The sequence below is a fragment of the Myotis daubentonii genome, chromosome 19 (assembly GCF_963259705.1).
Source record: "Myotis daubentonii chromosome 19, mMyoDau2.1, whole genome shotgun sequence".
In the NCBI taxonomy this organism is placed as follows: Eukaryota; Metazoa; Chordata; class Mammalia; order Chiroptera; family Vespertilionidae; genus Myotis; species Myotis daubentonii.
The window spans coordinates 25,778,612-25,794,163 of record NC_081858.1 but is presented as its reverse complement, the minus strand read 5'-3'; the positions used below and the strand labels follow the sequence as shown (position 1 = coordinate 25,794,163).

The 15,552-nt window shown below is 58.6% G+C and overlaps 1 protein-coding gene across 9 annotated transcripts in view; it reads left to right on the top strand.

Moving 5' to 3' along the window:
* ASCC2 (activating signal cointegrator 1 complex subunit 2) overlaps nucleotides 1-14,187 on the top strand; it is a 30,898-nt gene extending 16,711 nt beyond the window's left edge. For 6 of the 9 annotated variants that reach the window (XM_059676700.1, XM_059676699.1, XM_059676704.1 and 3 more), the window contains 12 exons: nucleotides 1,432-1,506; nucleotides 1,906-2,013; nucleotides 2,249-2,317; nucleotides 2,529-2,603; nucleotides 2,918-3,098; nucleotides 4,450-4,664; nucleotides 5,510-5,629; nucleotides 8,850-8,994; nucleotides 9,165-9,295; nucleotides 9,851-9,950; nucleotides 10,756-10,835; nucleotides 11,367-14,187. In XM_059676700.1, coding sequence (XP_059532683.1) covers nucleotides 1,432-1,506; nucleotides 1,906-2,013; nucleotides 2,249-2,317; nucleotides 2,529-2,603; nucleotides 2,918-3,098; nucleotides 4,450-4,664; nucleotides 5,510-5,629; nucleotides 8,850-8,994; nucleotides 9,165-9,295; nucleotides 9,851-9,950; nucleotides 10,756-10,835; nucleotides 11,367-11,538 — 1,471 coding nt within the window. In that variant the 3' untranslated portion in view covers nucleotides 11,539-14,187. Of the gene's footprint in view, nucleotides 1-1,431; nucleotides 1,507-1,905; nucleotides 2,014-2,248; nucleotides 2,318-2,528; nucleotides 2,604-2,917; nucleotides 3,099-4,449; nucleotides 4,665-5,509; nucleotides 5,630-8,052; nucleotides 8,372-8,849; nucleotides 8,995-9,164; nucleotides 9,296-9,850; nucleotides 9,951-10,755; nucleotides 10,836-11,366 lie in introns of those variants that run through there. The other 3 variants (XM_059676697.1, XM_059676705.1, XM_059676701.1) reach the window with 2 other exon arrangements.
* The last annotated feature ends 1,365 nt before the right edge of the window (nucleotides 14,188-15,552 follow it).

Here is a 15,552-nt window from a genome sequence, read left to right as displayed (position 1 = left end):
CGTTCGCTATTACAAAAAAAAAATGCTATAAAGAATAACTTTTTGGTTGTCTAACACTATGTTGTGCACCTGAAACTAATACAAAATAATACTGAATGTAAACTGTAATTGAAAAATCAAATTATAGCCCTAGCTGGTTTGGCTCAGTGGATAGAGCGTCGGCCTGCGGACTCAAGGGTCCCAGGTTCGATTCCGGTCAAGGGCATGTACCTTGGTTGCGGGCACATCCCCAGTGGGGAGTGTGCAGGAGGCAGCTGATTGATGTCTCTCTCTCATCGATGTTTCTAACTCTTTGTCCTTTTCCCTTCCTCTCTGTAAAAAATCAATAAAATATATTTTAAAAAAAGAAAAGAAAAATCAAATTATAAATCATAAAAACAAAACAAAAGAGTAACTTTGCACACCCATCTTGCACTTCTGCAAGTATTTCTGAGGACCAAATTCCTAGAAGTAGCATTGCAGGAGCCGTTGATATATGCATTTTAAATTTTTGTAGATCTCGCCCAGTCACCCTCCATAGGAGTTGTTCCACCTGACTCTCCCCCCTGCAGTGTATCCTGGTAACACCTACATGTGGGTCAAACCACCCTCTCTGTCTTCTGCGTGCCATCCCAGGGGCCCACTAAGGCCTCTTTTGGCCGGTCACCCTCTGCTACATACGGCATTACACTAGGCTAGAAGTGGCCAGAAATCAGCCAGTTGACAAACATTTGCCTGTAAACGTTCACGGAGTACGTGCTACGGATGCAGCACTGTCCTAGGCACATAGGCTGCCTTTCTGGCTTTGGGGAGCTAGGGTGCTCAGACAGAAGTAGTCTACAAAAGAGAGGTGGCTGCATTGACATTCAAGGACAGCGTATTCTGGTGCCGTGCTTCTGGTCCTGGGAAGGAGGAATCACATGGGGGGCCTGATGGTGAAGCGTGTGGCTGGCTTAATTGAGGGTTAAAAAAAAGCGTGTGGCTGGAACGGAGAGTTCAAATTCCATCTGGGAAGGTGTGGGTGTGAGGTCGCCGTGATGAGAAGCAGGGCTGTGCCAAGGGAGGATGTACCAGCGAGAGGAGTTACGACTTGAGGACAGAGGAGGTGGGCAGTGGCTAGAAGTTTCTGAGCACAAAAAAGAGAGTGACCCGTGTGTTTCTCAAACCTCTGCGTCTGGGTGGCCGTCTCGTCGCCCTGTTAGAATGAGCCTGTCAGATGGTTTCCCATCTAAATGGGAGGCGTGGCTGCTGGTCGCTTCCTGGGACCCGCACAGGGGGCCAAGCTGGGGCTGGGGTGAGCTTGGAGAAGAGCCAGGCTCGTCCCAGGAGAAAATGGCGGAGATAACTTGGGAGCAAGAAGTGCGCCTTCCTACTCCCTTGGGTTTGCTTGCTTTCCTCGTGACGTGTCGTGTTTATGAACGAATGTAGCCTTTACCCACGTGTCCTCCACAGACTCGCTTCCTTTTACGAAATAGCAATTCCCGAGCTGGAGTCTGCAATTAAGAAGAGGAGGCTAGAAGACAGCAGGTGAGGCGGGGACAAAACTCTGGGTGGTGCTGTGGGTGAGAGAAGCCGGAGCACAGGCCCTGCTTCAGCATCCCCGTCTCCAAGGCAACGGGTGGGACCAAGGACCACACACCTTTGGCTGGTGCATCCCTACCCAGCAGCCTCCTGGCCCCGGCATCGCAGCCCTTTCCCCTCAGCGGTGCTCTAAGCTCATGCTAACGGCCCGCTGCCTCCGGGCCCACGGTTTGAACTAGAAGTGACCCTGGAACCAGCCAGCCTCAGAGCCTGTAGCCTTTTCCCAGCTGCTGTCAGCAGTGAGCTGTGAGGCCTGCTCAGCCCAGGGTGTGTACGGGCTGGAGCTGGGTGGAGTGGGATTAGTCTCTCAAATCTCTATTTCTCTCTTCCCCTCGGCCTTCCTAGGCTGCTGGGTGACCTGTGGCAGAGGCTGTCCCACTCCAGGAAGAAGCTGCTGGAGGTTTTTCACATCCTCCTGTACCAGATCTGCCTTCTCCCCATCCTAGAAAGCAGGTAAGCCCTTGGGCGCCGCCCCCCAGGGGGAAAGCCGCCGCCCCAGCCCAGCAGGGCCATCGCCCTCACCATCTGCCCCCTCTCCTGCCTCCATCACTGAGCCGGAAGGGAAACCAAGAAAAAGCCTCTTTTCCTCCAACTGGCTGGAGGCCTTGCGCGGGGCGGGGCGGGGCAGGCGGGAAGGAACTGCGGATCATCTGCGTTGGCTGAGCTCATCCCTGCTGTCCTGTTGCAGCTGTGACAACATTCAGGGCTTCATTGAAGACTTCCTGCAGATCTTCAGCTCTTTGCTGCAGGAGAAGAGGTGAGTGTGGCTGAGCTGGAACCAGCAGCGGGACAGGCCCATGGTGCCTCATCAGTCCCCACAGACCTTGCATAACAGAGCCCCTGCCGTCATCACCGCGCTCTAAGGTTCTGGAATCTGTGGTTGGGCAGCAGACACGGGGTGTGGCCCACAGCAGGCCAGGGCCCCTGTGGCCCCAGCCCTCCCCTGCCATCTGCTGTCTGTCTGGCAGGTTCCTCCGGGACTACGATGCGCTCTTCCCGGTGGCCGATGACGTCAGCTTGCTGCAGCAGGCCTCGTCCGTCTTGTATCCTTCTCACAGCCCCGTGGATGGGACCTGGCCTGACCAGGCCAGAGGTGGGCTGCTGGGGCCCAGGGGAGCAGAGGGCAGTTGACAAGAGAACACACAGGCAGCCGGCTTCCCCTGGGCCCCTGCCCAGGCCCGAGCCCAGTTCCTCATGCAGCCCAGGTGCCTTGCTGGTGCCCAGGGTGCATCCCAGACAGCCCTGGCAGCAGCCATGTGATCAGATGCTGGGGAGGGACTGAGAAATGAAGCTGCCTCCGAGCTGAGGGGGCAGAGAGGCTGTGGTCCCCCAGAGAGACCCCTTAACACATCCTCAGAGATGAGACACGGGCTGCCTACATCCTCCAGGCGGTTGAGAGTGCGTGGGAAGGGGTGGACCGACGGAAACCCACGGACGCGAAAGACCCCCCAGGGGCCGAGGATCTTAATGGCGTCGGGGCGACCGCGGAGCCAGTCAGGGGACCGGCCTCACATCCGGAGAACTCGGAGGAGGAGGAGGTGTGTCTGGAGTGGCGCTTTCTCCCGTGGCAGCTGCTCCTGCCCTCATCCTGTCTGAGGGGTTGGGGCAGCGGAAACCTCCCTTCTTGGTTTCTGCCCTTGCTGGGGGGAGCTGGCGGGGGGGGTTGTAATGGGCAGCCTCGCCCTGCCTGTCGCCCTGTGCTGCCTCAGAGAGTCCTGAGCTGGGTGTGCTGGGCCGGTTAAGGAGAGTGGTCTCCTACGCTGTCACAGCCTCAGTTTCCCCCCATCAGATGCAGCCATCCTCTGAGCAGGTCCCGTGGCTCCGCTCTGGCTGCAGCTGGTGCGGTGCCAGGTCTCCTGCGTGGCCCCTGGGAGCCCCTCCATAGGGCGGCGGCCCGCGGAGCCCGTGTGGGAGCCTCTCCTCTCCTGCTGCCTCTCAGGCTTTTCCAGAGCCACCAGGTCCGTGGCTGTGCCGAGCCCAGGACTCTGCCTGTGTGTCTGGAGGCAGCGTGACTTGGGGAGTAAGACCACACAGTCTGGGGTCAGGCAGCTCAGGGGTCTCTCCGGGTCCTGCCCCTCGCCAGCCCTGTGGCCTTCGGCAGCGTCACCCACTCCGAGCCTTGGTGCCTCATCTGTCAGGTGGGGCTCGTCGCCGTCCCGCCTCCCTGAGGCTGTTGGGACGCCCAGGGCGGCTGCGTGGAGCCCCCTGAACGTGGCCGGCCCCGGTGCCTCTTTAACAGACACTGACAGGCTCCTCAGAGCCCAGGTGCTGTCGCAGGGCCTTGGGGGTGACAGTCCCGCCACCTCTGCCCACCCCCCTCCCCATTTGGCGGCTTATCTGAGTCAGCGAAGGTTTTGTTGCTTTTTTATTTGGGAATTTCTGTAAATGAAAAGCCTAACAAAATTAAGCCACATCAAGCAGTCTGTAAACAGGCTCCCTTATTGAGAAGCATCTGATTACAGGGAAGCATCGCCCCACGGCCCGGGACTGTCCCCCCATGGCCAGCCGCCATGGTTAGCGTGAAGGGACCTGGGTTAGCAGAAGCCAAGACTGTGTATGGGGAGTCGAGCCGGTGCCAGGCTCTGTGCGTGGCTCTTTATGAGCATTAGTTCCTTAAACCATCGGCAGCGGCTCTGAGGCGGGTGGCGTGTGAGTGCTTGTTCACAAGGAGGAGGCTGAGGCTCGGGGGGGGAGAAGCAGCTCGGCTGGTCAGTCCTAGAGCCCCTTCCCCCAGCGAGGGAGCGGAGGCTCGGAGAGACTTGGCACTTGGCAAAGGGCCGATGGCTATAAGGGCAGGACTCGCACCAGGCCCCCGGATTCCTGGTCCAGTGCTGTTCGGGGCCTGTTGCCCCAGCACGCACCTGGCCTCACCTTCCCCCCTCCCCCCAGTGCTTGGGGGCCGCTGCCGCCCTGGGCCCCCCGGTGAGTGGCGTGGAGCTGGACTCGCTCATCTCCCAAGTGAAGGACCTGCTCCCGGACCTCGGGGAGGGCTTCATCCTGGCCTGCCTGGAGCACTGCGGCTACGACCCGGAGCAGGTCATCAACGACATCCTGGAGGAGCGGCTGGCCCCTGCCCTCCGCCAGCTGGACCGCGGCCTGGACAGGTGGGAGACGCGGGAGGAGGCTCCTGGCCGCCCGCCTGCCCGGGGCCTGGCCAGAGGCGCTCCGTGGGCCTTGTCAGGGCCCCGTCTTCGCTCCTCTGCTTCCCCCTCTTCCTTCCCTCGTGTCCCAGGACTCAGCTTGCTCTGTCCCCCAGGGCGGTGTTTCCCGACCATTTAAACTGATGTCCCCTCGGGAGGTTCCCACAGGCGCCCGCAGGGCAGAGCGCCCAGCTGGACTTCCCTGCCGCACTTTGTGGGACGAGGATTAGACACGGGATGTGAGGGGTTGCTGAGCCCTGCAGAGCTCCTACGTGACTGGCCTGCCCCGTCATTGCCACTTCCCAGGAGATCCCTGAGGAAGGAGAGCAAAGTTTCTCACCTCCTCCATATCCGCCCTTTCTGAGTTTGGCCCATTGCTTCCCTAGGAGCCCGTGGGGCAGCAAGAATGAGTGCGTGAAGGGGTATTTCTTCCATGAACAAATGATGTTTATCAAACAAGTGGATTGAGTTAGCTCTGGACAAGCTTTTCAGCATCTTTGTGCCCATTTTACAGATGAAGGCACTGAGGCACACAGAGGTCGAGTGGTCTCTGGCTGCCTATCCCATAGGGCTGTCGTGAGCAGCAAATGAGGGAGGGGACTTTTAAGAAAATCGGTGTGCGTGGGCAGCGGGACTGAGGGGAGCCTGTGTAAGGTGCGGGTCATTCCAGGCAGGGGCCAGACAGGGCAGGTGTTTAGCTTGTGTCCCAGGTGTGGCTGTTGAAGGCGAGTAGTAAGGGGGAGTGGGGTACAGGTGGGCATTAGCTGGCAAGTGCCCCTTACACTGCTTTCCGTGCCCCCTCCCCCCAGACAGATAAAGCCCGACCCGACGCCTCTGCTGACATCGCGTCACAACGTCTTCCAGAACGATGAGTTTGACGTGTTCAGCAGGGACTCAGTGGACCTGAGCCGGGTACACAAGGGCAGGAGGTGAGTGCAGGGGGCCGCGGGGTTGCAGGCACCCCAACTCCGCAAGCGCAGCGAGAACTCGAGAGAAACCATGGGCTTCATCGTTAGGAGACAGGGCTCCCTGGCAGCCGAGACCTGTGTCTTGCTTGCTTGTTTTTTCAGTTGGGTGCAGGTTCTTTAACAGTTGTATTTCAGAATCATCACAACAGTTAAAAATCCATTTTAGTGAGTCCTCCTCGTTGATAGCAAAAGGCCAGAGGGACCCAAACTCTCCCCAGGGAGTGAAACAGACATGCCCCTGCCCACATGCGTCTGTACTAATCAGTTCATCGAACAGCAACGTAAAGTCGGTTATAACAGGTGCTACAGGTGGAGCGAGCAGATCTCCACGCCGCTGGCAGGGGCTTCGAGCAATCCAGGCAGGAAGGCTCCTCTGAGGCAATGACATGGGACCAGGGGAGGAACGGGGGAAGGGTCCGTGCAGAGTGGGGGAGGAGAATCTTCCAGCAGAGAGCACAGCAGGGGCAGCGGCCCCGAGGCCATGGGGAGATGGCGATGGTCCCACGGGCCAGTACACTTTGTTCTGGAAAGATCACCTGACTTTGGGAGGGACTGAGAGTCGGCTGTGATGGTAGAGGGGACAGCATAGTAGAGAATGGCAAAAATAAGACATTGACAACACTGTGCTCATCTCCCAAAGTTCCCCTAAGGGGTGGTGTTTGATGAAATCCAGAAATCTGGGCACCGCTGGGCGAGCACAGCCTGCCCTTTCCCCGGCTTATGATGGAGACAGTGCTGTTGAGACAGGGTAGGGACCTGCCCGTCCTTACGACAGGATCCCCAGTGGCAGAATCGCAAGCTGCTGCTGCAGTGAGGCGCCCATGCGACTTCCCCTCCCCAGGGCCACTGGGAGCTTGGCTGGCCAAGTGCTGGAGCGCGGGCATAGGCCAGCTATAAAGTCATCTGGCTGGCTGGACAGGAAGCAATTGGAATCTGCTTAGTCACACACATTGCAACAGCCCCAGATCCGAGGCCAGCAATGGTCTCCTGCTTCAGTGGCCACTGCTCCAGGCCAGAAGGAGCCTCTGTAGCTGGGGCTGTGGGTAAAGGGGCAGACAGGAGGGCTGCGCCCTACGGGGCGGGCGCTCCCGGCCGCCAGGCAGAGTCTGGGTGGCAGCTGTTTACTGAACTCATTGTGCCGGGTAGCCCAGGGCTGAGGTTTGCAAAGAGGCAAAGCCTTTGTCTGTGTACTCATTATTTATTCATTCGGCAAATATTTATTAAGCAATTTACCAGCGCTGAATCCTGAGCTAAACAGTAGGGAGACGACGTGAACAGGGCACCCAGGCTTCGCCCCAAAATGTCACAGAGACCGTGGGAAAGGCAGGCCACGCAGTACGCAGTGATAAAGTGGGAGAGGGGCTGGGGTGGGCGTGAGGGGCTTGGTGGGGACACCTGTCCTAATCTGGGTAGGCCAGAGGGCTCAGGGCCCTGGCCCTGCCCTCAGGAGCGCAGGAGAAATTAAGTAGCACAGGCAGGTCACACTTGAACTCCCAGGGCATGCTGGCTTCCATGCGGCACACTTCATGCTGTCTGCTTTTGCCCGTCACCCTCACTAGACTGTGAGTTCCATGAAGTCAGACCCATATCTACTCTTTCCTGAATCTCGCCCAAACTCAGTACTAGTACCCTGCCTGGCACATAGTAGGCCCTTAGTAACAGCTGCTGAGAGAAGTCCAGTCCTGTGCTGGAGGCTGCAGTCCTGACCTGCCCCAGGCTCCGAGGCAGACAGCTCCACAGACGCAGGCGCCTACCCCTGCTTGTATCAAAAGCCAGTTAATAGAAGGTTTTGATGGAGGCTGCGTATGGCTTTGTGTCTCTTCCCACTCCCACCCCCTTCCCCTCGGTACATTCCAGAGGCCTGATTTCACAGCTAAGCTGGACTTTCTTGCCTAGCATCTCATATTGATTTTCCCCTGCAGGGCTCAAAACTGCATTCCACAGGCCTCCGTGTCTGACAAGCCAGGTTTTTCTACAGATTCGCAGAGCTATGAGTCAGGAGGCCTGAGTCCCCACTGTGGCTGTGCTAGCTCATGGCCCTCCCGGGCAGTCCCTCCCCACCCCTGCACCCGCGCTCCCTCATCTGTGATACATCGGGAATGAACTTACAGGCATTTCCCCGTGCGATAAGACATGCAAGACTGACCACAGGCCAGTGAGAGGCCGCCATGGTGAAGTGGGGGTGAGAGGAAGAGGTCAGGACCCCTCCTGACCCTCACACCCAAGATCCCCTGGGGCTCCCCTGAGTTCAGTAGGAAAACCACATGTGGCCCTGCTTCTTCTTAAATGTTTGTTTTAAAAGATTCACACACACTGGACCCTCCCGGGGGTGCCCACTGTCATTGGGTGGGGCTCACTACCCCTCTGTGCGTTCGCATACACAGGTACAGACGTGCCCACCGGAACAGACAGTCTTACTTTCAGCCTTTCGTACAGATGGGATCGTGCTGTATGCATTTTCTGTAGCCGGGTTTTTCCTCTTCAGAATTCTTTCTCCATCAGCATGAGCAGATCGACGTCATTCTTGAGAGCTGCCGCAGGGCGTGCGGTGGTAGAGGTGTGGCCCAGGTCATGCAGCCATCTCACTGGTGATGGGCATTGGTTGCTTTCCATTTTCACGATTCACAGACGATGCTGAAAACAGAACCCCCCCCCCCCCGGCAGACCTCTTGGCGCACACAGCCAGCGTTTCTCTAGGGCGGGTGCCCCGAAGGGGAATTTTCTGGTTAGAGGGTGTTTTATATTCTTTTTAAAAAAATATATTTTATTGATTTTTTACAGAGAGGAAGGGGGAGGGAGAGAGTTAGAAACATCAATCTGCTGCCTCCTGCACACCCCCTACTGGGGATGTGCCCACAAAGTACATGCCCTTGACTGGAATCGAACCTGGGACCTTTGAGTCTGTAGGCCGACGCTCTATCCACTGAGCCAAACAGTCAGGGCTGCTTTATATTCTAACAGCTGCCCCCGGGATGCCCTCTAAAGCGCTGGGCCCGGGCACATGGGCACCAGCAGCGGTGAGTCCCACCCCCCCACACCCCGCCAGGGCTGGGTAGGAGTCGTCCCCGTTTGCTCTGGCCTGAGGGTAAAGGGGAGCCCACAGTCTCTCTGGACCCTGGACACAGCCTCTGGAGCCTGATGGTCCTTTCCTCTCTCCTTCGCTGCTTCCGCTCAACGCCAGGAAGGAGGAGGACGCGAGGAGCCTGCTGAACGACAAGAGGGCGGTGGCGGCGCAGCGGCAGCGCTACGAGCAGTACAGCGTCGTGGTGGAGGAGGTAGGTGCCGGGCTGCGGGGCTCTGAGCAGTACCGTGTGGTGGTGGAGGAGGTAGGTGCCAGGCTGCGGGGCTCTGAGCAGTACCGTGTGGTGGTGGTGGAGGAGGTAGGTGCCGGGCTGCGGGGCTCCGAGCAGTACCATGTGGTGGTAGAGGAGGTAGGTGCCGGGCTGGGGAGACCAGTGGCCCTGGGCCCCTCTGACCCACCCGTCTGCCACTGCAGGTGCCGCTGCAGCCAGGCGAGGGCCTGTCGTACCGCGGCGATGACTATGAGGATGAGTATGACGACACGTATGATGGCAACCAGGTGGGCGCCAACGATGCCGACTCCGACGATGAGCTCATCAGCCGCAGGTGAGGCCACGGGGCAGGTAGAGGGTGGAATTCCGGGGGCAGCGTGGCTTTCGGGCCCCGGGGCTCTCCCAGAGCCTCTTGTTTATACACGTGGGGAGGCCGAGGCCCTGATCACATGAGCACGTCAGTGGCAGAACCAGGGCCCAAACTCCGAGTCCAGTGCTCTCTCCAGCCCCAGTCACCCCTTGGCTGGTTGGTCCAACCCACCCTCAGTGGGGACCCCTAATTTAACTTCATGCAGTAGTTTCACATTGTTCTCAGTTGCAGAAAGCCTTTCCCAGTGGGTTTAGATGGAGATTACCCAATACAGATGAAAAGTGAACTAGAGAGCCCCCCGGCCCACGCTCAGTCCCCCCCCACCCCCGCAAGCCCGTACATCAGACCCTGGGACCCTCAGGGAATCCAGAGGCTGGAGCAGAGCTGGCGGGAAAGGCACTTCGGTTCTTCCCAGCCTTCTCAGCCTGTCCCATCAGGCCCCTCACCCGCCCCGTTCCCTCTGCCCTGAGGCTCTGAGTTTAATGCTGCCTTTGATTTGACCTTCTCTCTAAACCGTAGGCCCTTCACCATCCCTCAAGTGCTAAGAACCAAAGTGCCCACAGAAGGGCAGGAGGAGGATGACGAGGAGGAGGAGGAAGCTGAAGACGAGGCCCCCAAGGTACCTCCTCGGCAGGTGGCGGATGAGGGAGGAGGGTGCAGCTCTAAAGGGCAGTGGAAACACTGTACCCCCTCCTGCTGGCCTGGAGGCAGCCCCGCCTCAGTGCCAGTGGAGAGGGCACCTTCAAGCCCAGATGTCTGCTCGGAGAGCTGCTGGCTTCGGACTCGCCTCCGCTGCCCAGGGAGGGCCCAGGGAATGGATCAGAGGCCGGGCCTTTGAGCTGCTGGGTTCCCTCGGCCCAGGAGCCGGGGCCGGGAGAGGGCAGCTGCCTGCCTCCGTGCCCAGGATGGCAGTTTCTAAAATCAGAGAAGCCTCAGAGCCCACGGGCCCTGGGAGACCATCTGGGCTGGTGGGTTTGAAAATTTTATTTTTTAGCAGCTCAACGTTTTCTTCAAATAAAATCTTAACTAGAACCTCACCATAGAGGACAGTGGAAAGCGGTGATGCTCAGGTTGAATGGAGGGGCAGCCCAGGGCCTCTGGGTCCCCCCGGGCCCCCCACCAGGGTGATAAATTCAGATGTGTCCAGGGCCAGGCCACCAGCCCCCATTGCTCCCATTTGTCGTTATGTTCCAGCTGTAGTCACCCCCCCTACCACGCCGTCCAGGACCCTCCGTCCCAGTGCTGCCTCCCCCTTGGGCAGTTGGGGGAAGGGACAGAGGAGGCGTTCTGGGGCCAGGCCCTGCCCTGCTGTGGCTCGCCCGGCTCCTGGCATGGAGGCATCGACCAGATTCAGTCAGTGCAGTCTCACCGCAGCTCGGGGATCTGGGACGACGCGTGATTCTTTCTCCCCCTCCCCTCCGCAGCCCGACCATTTTGTGCAGGACCCTGCGGTGCTACGGGAGAAGGCAGAAGCCAGGCGCATGGCCTTTCTCGCCAGGAAAGGGTGAGCGTTCAGGAGCTGTTTCTGGCGGGAGGGAGCCCATCCGGGAGTCCAGGCGGCCAGCTCTGAGGCCCACCCTTACACCCGCTACTGGACAGACGCTGAAGCGTGTCCCCTCGTGTGAGAGCCCGATGTGTCCAGCCGCTGGCTGGTGTCAGGCAGACTGTGACACGTGAAAGAGCCCAGAAGGGCACTTGGTGGCCACCAGCACCAGGCCCCGGATGGAGAAGGGGACCCATTCCCAAGCCTTCCTCCTCCCTCGTGTGGGCTGCCCCCTAGCTGGTCCTTCCTCACCGCCGAGCCAGGGTCCCATCCGCAGGCCAGGCTCGGAGAAGAGAAATCCCCAGGCAGAGCCGCCAGGGCCCCGAGCTCCGCCCCCGCGAGGCTCCACTCCTCCTCCCGCTGGAAGCAGGGTTCATGGGGGGCCTGGCCCAAGCTGCACCCTTTCCCAGGGATCTTCAAGGAGGGCCGGGCTCTTCCTGGCGGAGCTCCTCTGGCTGATGGTTCTCCTGGGGATGGTCGTTCCTCCCGTAGGTACCGACATGACAGCTCAGCAGCTGTGGCCGGCAGCCCCCGGGGCCACGGGCAGAACCGTGAGACAACCCAGGAACGCAGGAAGAAGGAAGCGAACAAGTCGACACGAGCCAATCACAACCGGAGAACCATGGCCGACCGCAAACGAAATAAAGGCATGATTCCCTCCTGAAGCCGCCACGCCAGGGCCCGCGAGGAGGCAGCGGTGCCAAGCCCGCCAGGCTGTTTCCTCGCCAGAGACCCAAGTTCAACTCGACCCCTCAGCCGCCTCAGCTTTGCAGCCCCTGAGAAGGCCGCCTCGTTGTCCACCAGCCAGCCGTGAGCACCCTCTTGCAGAACACACAGTGCCTTATCCCACAGCAGAGGAGCCTGGGCCAGCGCGGGCAGAAGGGAGGGACAGCCCCAAGGCGAGGCCCAAAGCCTCTTGCAGCCAGACACCGCTTCCCTTTCCTCTGGACGGCAGGAAACCTGTGTATTCCAAACAAAAAAGGCCTGCGAATAGAATAAAGCGTTTGACCCTTTTGAGCAATCATCCATGACGTGCCCGTGACCCGCCGTCCCCGTGTCCCATCCTCCCGTGACAGCCACGGAGGAGGGCAGGACGTCAGCGGGTCCTTCCCATCAGCCTGCCGTGCTTGCCTCACGTGGCTCCCCTCCCGATGCCGCTCTGCCTTGCTGTGTGTCCCTGGGAACATCGCTCCCTTCTCCAGCTCCTGCTTGTGGAAGGAAGGACTCGGGTGTGAGGCCCTGCAGTCCTGCCTGTTCTCCTTTGGTCCCCACCACCTGCTCCCGAGGAGGCAGGCCCGTTGTCAGCCCCAGAGCACAGATGAGGAAGGGGAGGCCCTGAGCTGACGGCGCCGGCCTGGGCCATAGCTAGGAGTGGGCCAACGGGGATGGACACGCAGGCGGACCCCTGGCCTCTGTCAGGCCCCCGGCCCCTGGGTGGTGTCACCTCCGTCTCTGCTGGCCTGAGGACACTTGGCCAGCGCAGAGCCCGGACCAGAACTCAGTGCCTCCTGGTTGTGCGTGTACCATAAATCCTACAGAAATGAGGGGTCGGAGATCAGAAGAAGCAAGTGAGGATATTACTGCCAGGCCCGGTTGGAGTGAGTGGGACTTGGGCCTGGTTCCCCAGAGCCCCCTCCCCGGCATGGCCAACTGGCTCCGAGTGTGGCAGCAGCTGCCGTCATCCCGATTCCCGGGCCTTCAGCATGTGGCTGCACAATGGCACATGGGGGCAGTCGCTGGGCTGATCCTAGCAGCGGAAGCCAGGGCCCCTGCCCAGCTGGGCCTCGACAATTGCCCTGGTTGCCAGGACAATTCATTTGCATGTGGTCAGGATGAGCCTCTGAAGCAGCGAGGCAGACAGGCCTTGACAGATCGGTTGTGTGCGGTCAGCCCGCTCGAGTGAAAATCGATGGCCGTTCTCCCGCGTCGCGCCCGGTCTCTGGGTGCGCTGGAGATGCAGAGCTGACCTGGGGGCGGTGTCCTCCCCTCACGCTGCCGAATTAGCTGAGATCAGGCCCGGGCAGCCACCCCGCCAGGTGGCAGGAGGACTATTTCCTCCCGTCGGCATTTGCCAGGGCTCGGGCGGGGGCCGTTCTTGTTCTGTCACTGGCCCAGCTCATCCCTGGAGCAAAGGCAGGCGGGTCAGGGGAGCTCCCGGCCTTTACATGTCATACCTGTTACTGTCCACTTGGCCCCTCTCCTTTCACTCTGCCGTCTGCACCTCCTGACCACCAGAGTGGTGTCCAGGCCGCACCCGCTTCCTGGTTTAAAGGCCTTGAGAAGACAGAAGGGATTTTTCCAATTTTCCCGAACGTCCTGCCAGGCCAATTGAGCCTCCCTGGAGGATCTGCATGCTTTCTCATTCTAGATCTTGAGAGCACCCTTTCAGGGATGCTTTGAAAACAGCTCAGGGTCATGGTGCTGGCAGGCACACCCCTTCGCCTCATAGGGTCTCAGTTTTCTCATCTGCAAAGTGGGTACATTGGCCCAGATGAATGGTTTACACTTGGTGCCTGTTAAATCCTCTGAGGCAGCCCCAAGGTTTAAGATGGGCAATGGCAGAAGTGCTCTAAGTGAAGTGGGACGGGGGCCCTGAACCCTGCCCACTGGCTCACTGGGGTCCAACCACTCCTGCTTCTGACGCAAGAATTTTCAAGTGCCTTCTCTGTTCCCTGGCAGAGAATATGACTATGACAGGCATTTCCCAGGAAGCTTTTAAGACCTTGTGCCTCTGAGAGAGACTCGTGTTTGTTCCTAGTCCGTGAGTGGCGATGACGGTTAGCATGTTTGCTTGGACAGCGCTTCTGTGCTGCGAGTGGGTGGACAGAGCGCGTCATTGTTTATAGAAGGGAGCCGGGAGCACAGGGAGTGACTTGCCCGGAGCCCAGGGCGAGTTAGCGGCAGGGCCTGCACGCAGAGCCTTTCTGAGGGCCCCCGAGCCAGCAGGTGCAGCCAGAGGAGGAAATGGCTGTCAAGAACCTGCCTGTCCCTGTTACACCAAGAGCTTGGGGTAAATAATACAGGGAGGGAATAAAAATAAAAACAAACCCACCAAAAATGGGGTGGGGGTGGGGGTGGAACACCCCCTTTATATGTCAGTGAAATGATGCTAGCCATGTGGGAAACTAAATATTCAAGAATGATGTTTTTTAAAGTTTGAAAGCAGAATACATGCTGGTGAAAATGTAAAAAAAAAAAGAAAGAAAAGATTTTGCATACAGACCACATCTGGAAGGGAATGTGCATGAATGAACACGATGATGAGACCACGATGAACTGTAGTGAAAATAAAGGTACTCACTGAGGACTTGCATGGCCAGTGTCACTGGGCTCTTGCCTTGCTTTGTCTTGTTACTTCTCAGGCACAGGTGAGAAGATTGAGGCTAAGAGAAGGCAGACAGCCTGCCCAAGGTCGCACGTTTAGCAAGTGGCTAAGGAGGGATGTAGTCCCAGGATTGTCTCCTGGAGCCCACCTTTTTTAAAAAATATATTTTTATTCATTTCAGGAAGGGAGAGAGAGAGAAATAGAAACACCAATGATGAGAGAGAATCATTGATCAGCTGCTCCTGCGTGACCCCTACTGGGGGCTGAGCCTGCAACCCGGGCAAGTGCACTGACCAGGAATCGAACCATGACCTCCTGGTTCATAGGTCAACGCTCAACCACTGAGCCACACAGGCTGGGCCAGAGCATTAGCTTTGAATGTTTGCTGCCTGCCCTCAGGGTTTGGGCATGGGTGCTCCGCCGACTGGCTGGGCGGGCCAGGGGAGGGGAGGACACGTGTGCAGGCGCTGCACAGGTACGTGTGAGAGAGACCTGGTCCCCACCCTCATGGAGTTAAGACATTTTTGGAAAAATTAGTAACCGTTGGGCTAAGTGCTAATAAATAAATGAAGAAATGAGGAGGCAAGGTCAACGGAAAGTGGCTGAGCGCCAAGAGACTTTCCAGAAGCCGAGGGTGGTGGTCACGGTGTCAGGCAGCAGCGAAGATCGACCAGGCTAAGGCACTGGAGCTCCTCCGGGCTCTGCCCCAGCTTTGCCGCGGAGGGGGGGCGGCCGGTGGAAAGAACAGAAAATGAGGAAGACAAGGTGAGAGAATGAGCCTATCTTGAAAGGAACTTGACATCACAGAGGAGGGAGAGGGGACTCGGGTGAGGAGGGAGTGCTGGACCCCAGAACATGCTTAGGGGATGGCCAGAAGGAGCTGGGGAGCCCCAGGGAACCCTGCTGGGAAAGGGTAGTCAGTGAGGGGAAGTGGGGGGCCAGGGCCCGTGGGGAGCTCTCTAGATCACCCTTGACAGCGAGGGGCAGCCCGGCATCAGGTCTCCCTAAATCCATAGGTGCTGCCCTGGTTGGGTAATTCGGCTGGTTGGAGCATCGTCCAGATATGCCAAGGTTGGAGGTCCGATCCCCGGTCAGGGGACATAGAAGAATCAATCAGTGAATGTGTGGCTGAGTGGAGCAACAAATCAATATTAATCTACAGGTGCCGGAGCAGCCAGCAGGGGCCTCAGCTGCGAGCTGAGGTTGTGGCAGTTCTGCAGCCTGAACCGAGGTTAGCCCATCGGTCTGAAGATGACCATCCCAGCCCTTGGTGCGGTGGGGGTGGCAGTGTCTTAGAATGAACACGAAACTCTGACTTCACATCAGACTGGAAATTCTCTTCCCACAATCAAT